Below are 2,626 nucleotides of genomic sequence, written 5' to 3' on the forward strand. Positions count from 1 at the left end.
AGGGGCCCCCCGACAGCTGCTAGAAGGATTCCCAAATCCCATAAAGATTCAAGGAAGCATCAGTTCTTCAACTGCTGGTGCCTCACAAGGGGATCAAACCCCATCCAGACGCCCTTGCCATGGGTTTGGATGGCAGCCAGGGAGCGTGGCTGCTTCACAGGGCAATTCCCAGTCTCCCCAGATGAGGGAAAGCGAGGAGGCTACGTACCGATCTCGGTGGGGGGCTGCTGGCTCTTGGCGGGGCTTTCTGCCGGCACAGTAAGGGACTTGAGAGCATTGCAAGCGCTAACGATCTCCTGCATTTGGAGGAAACCCGCCACGGCCAGCACGTCTTCCACGTTGTCAGGGTTTAGGCTTAGCTTAGCCGTGTACATGAACTCCAAAACCTGGCCCAGGCCTGCAAGGGAGGCGATGCAACCAGAAATAAGCTCTCATCTCTCAGCCATGCAATTTTTGAAAAGCCCAAAGCGCACAAAATAACAGGCTGAAGAGCTTCCCTCAAACCCTGGGCACAAAACCGCTTCGTTTAAATGGCTCAGAGGGATATCAGATAACCCTCTGCCTACCTGCCGCGTTGCTGATGTCGAGGTGCACCACGTCCTTCTGGTCGACGAAGAGCATCCTGAAATACTCGCTGCAGGCCGCCAGCACGGCTTTGTGGGCCTTGAAGTCGATGCCGTCCACCACGAAGGTGCAGTCGCACAGCAAACCCAGCTGCCGCTGCTGGTTCAGCTGTTCCAGGACTTGCTTGCTGTGCTGGGGGAAATCCATGGCTGCGGGGAGAAAAACAAAGCCGCGGAGGGGTGTGAGACAGGTGCCGAAACCCCGACGCCGCGTTGGAAAGGGCCATGAAACAGGACAGATCGCAAAGCCACAGATCAACCACAACCTCACTGCCCTGTTTGTTAAAAAACATGGCCCAAAAAGCCCAATTTCAGCTCCTTGCTAGAGCCGCCTGCCCAACCCCCACCAAATACAAGCCCAAAACTTCTCCTATAACAGGCATAACACCACCGCGGGGCTGCAAAGCGAGCTGATTGAACAGTCACTATATTTTTTTTGTCATCCTAACAGCATTTAAAATACATTTATTGCTCTTCATCTGGCCCAAGCTGCGAGCAGGAACCCTGTTGCCTCTGCAAACGTGTCCCTTCAGCGAGCAGGCAGTGCCACCGCTCCCGCCGAGGGCGCAGCGTGGAAAGCATTCATCAAAATCTTTGAGCTCCTGCTCATTTTAGGTGCTCGCGCCATGACACATCATGAGGGATTTTTATTTTTTTATTGTGTGTTTGGAGGGAGCTCTCCCTGCTCGAAGCACGTCTTTGGCTGAGGAATACTGCAAACTCCTGGAAACACTGTGAAAACCCATTTTTCAAGCAGGTCCTCATCCACAAAGGTTGAGAGGTACCACGTGCTTGATCTGCTGCCAAGTGTTGGGTTTCCTCCTGGGCTGCACCTGCAGGGCGCAGGGTAGAGAATTAAGGGTTTTCACTCAGCTTCGTTTTCCAAAAATGATTCCTGCGCAGGCTGAAGGGATCGTTTCATCACTTGCTGGGCAAGCAATGAGCTAGGAGGGAGGAGAAAGCAAACGGGAACTATCCACAGTTATTGTTCAACCTGCCAGGCCAGGAAGTCCCTGAAGCTCTGGATGCTGGAAGAAGCAAGGTTATGGCCAGGGAAACACTCCTGGTTTCGATGCCAAGTCGACGGTCAGTGTCTCTCTGAAGGTTTCCAGCCCACAGCAGTTGCTTTTTCACTTTACCAGCTCTTAAAAACAGCATGGGGAGTCTCAGGTCGGGGAAAGGTGACAGGTTTGGATCCACAAAACCTGGTCGCTTCCAGCGGCGAGCAGGCATGCTCACGAGTTTCCAGGCAGCTGCAAGCATGTCCCTTCCTCCGGATCCATTTGAACGTGCACAAGCGCGCAGCAGGCGAGCACCGCGGGCAGAGGGAGCCTCCTCCTGTCTGCAGTGGGTGCTAGCAACGCACTCGGTGAAAGATCTTCCACCCAAGGATCTATTCGGCTCCCAAAATCATTCCCGGCGGGGATGAGAAGCCCAGACACCTCTGACAGCATCGGATCACGCACGGAGAGAGAAAAAGTTTCACTCCCACAAGACGCTGTTTGTCTTTGCAATTAATAACCTGCCGCAACTTTCCCCCAGCTCTCCAAAACACGGGATACTTTTTAACCAAACACCCAAAACCTGTCCCAAAATTCATCCCTTGAGAGCCAGAAAAATCAGTATTTGTGTCAAAATACGTCTAAGCTCCTGCATACCTATGACCCTGTAAGGTTTGCAAAGGAAGCTCTGGAAAAAAAGGGGAGGATTTTCCCAGCAGGACAAACAAAGCTGCCTTCTGTGCTTGGAAAGCTCTGCGCAGCAGGACCTGAGAAATCATGATGGTTTGATGCACTAAAAGGCTATTTTCGGTAATTTGTAGGAGGCACTTTGCATCTGAATGATGATTTTTATCGCCCCCCGATTGGACTCGCCTCAGCTTCGCAACTGAGCTTTGCAAAGGAAGCAAAATCCCAAGAAACTCAACTCCTCCCAAAAAACTTGATCGTTTCTGCAGTTTCCTCTGCAACGTCACGTTACGGCTTTGTCGGAGCACGCGAGCG

General features: G+C 52.4%; 1 protein-coding gene across 1 annotated transcript in view; it reads right to left on the minus strand.

The window, feature by feature from the left end:
* The window catches only part of LOC104077312 (zinc finger and BTB domain-containing protein 17-like), a gene marked incomplete at its 3' end in the record, with an annotated part of 3,173 nt that extends 2,402 nt beyond the window's left edge, over positions 1 to 771 (minus strand). The window contains exons 1-2 of the mRNA XM_009578499.1: positions 567 to 771; positions 209 to 397 (exon numbers count right to left, since the gene is read on the minus strand). Coding sequence (XP_009576794.1) covers positions 209 to 397; positions 567 to 771 — 394 coding nt within the window. The remainder of the gene's footprint in view (positions 1 to 208; positions 398 to 566) is intronic.
* Positions 772 to 2,626: the final 1,855 nt, after the last annotated feature.

This window comes from Fulmarus glacialis, unplaced genomic scaffold (assembly GCF_000690835.1).
Source record: "Fulmarus glacialis isolate BGI_N327 unplaced genomic scaffold, ASM69083v1 scaffold36665, whole genome shotgun sequence".
In the NCBI taxonomy this organism is placed as follows: domain Eukaryota; kingdom Metazoa; phylum Chordata; class Aves; order Procellariiformes; family Procellariidae; genus Fulmarus; species Fulmarus glacialis.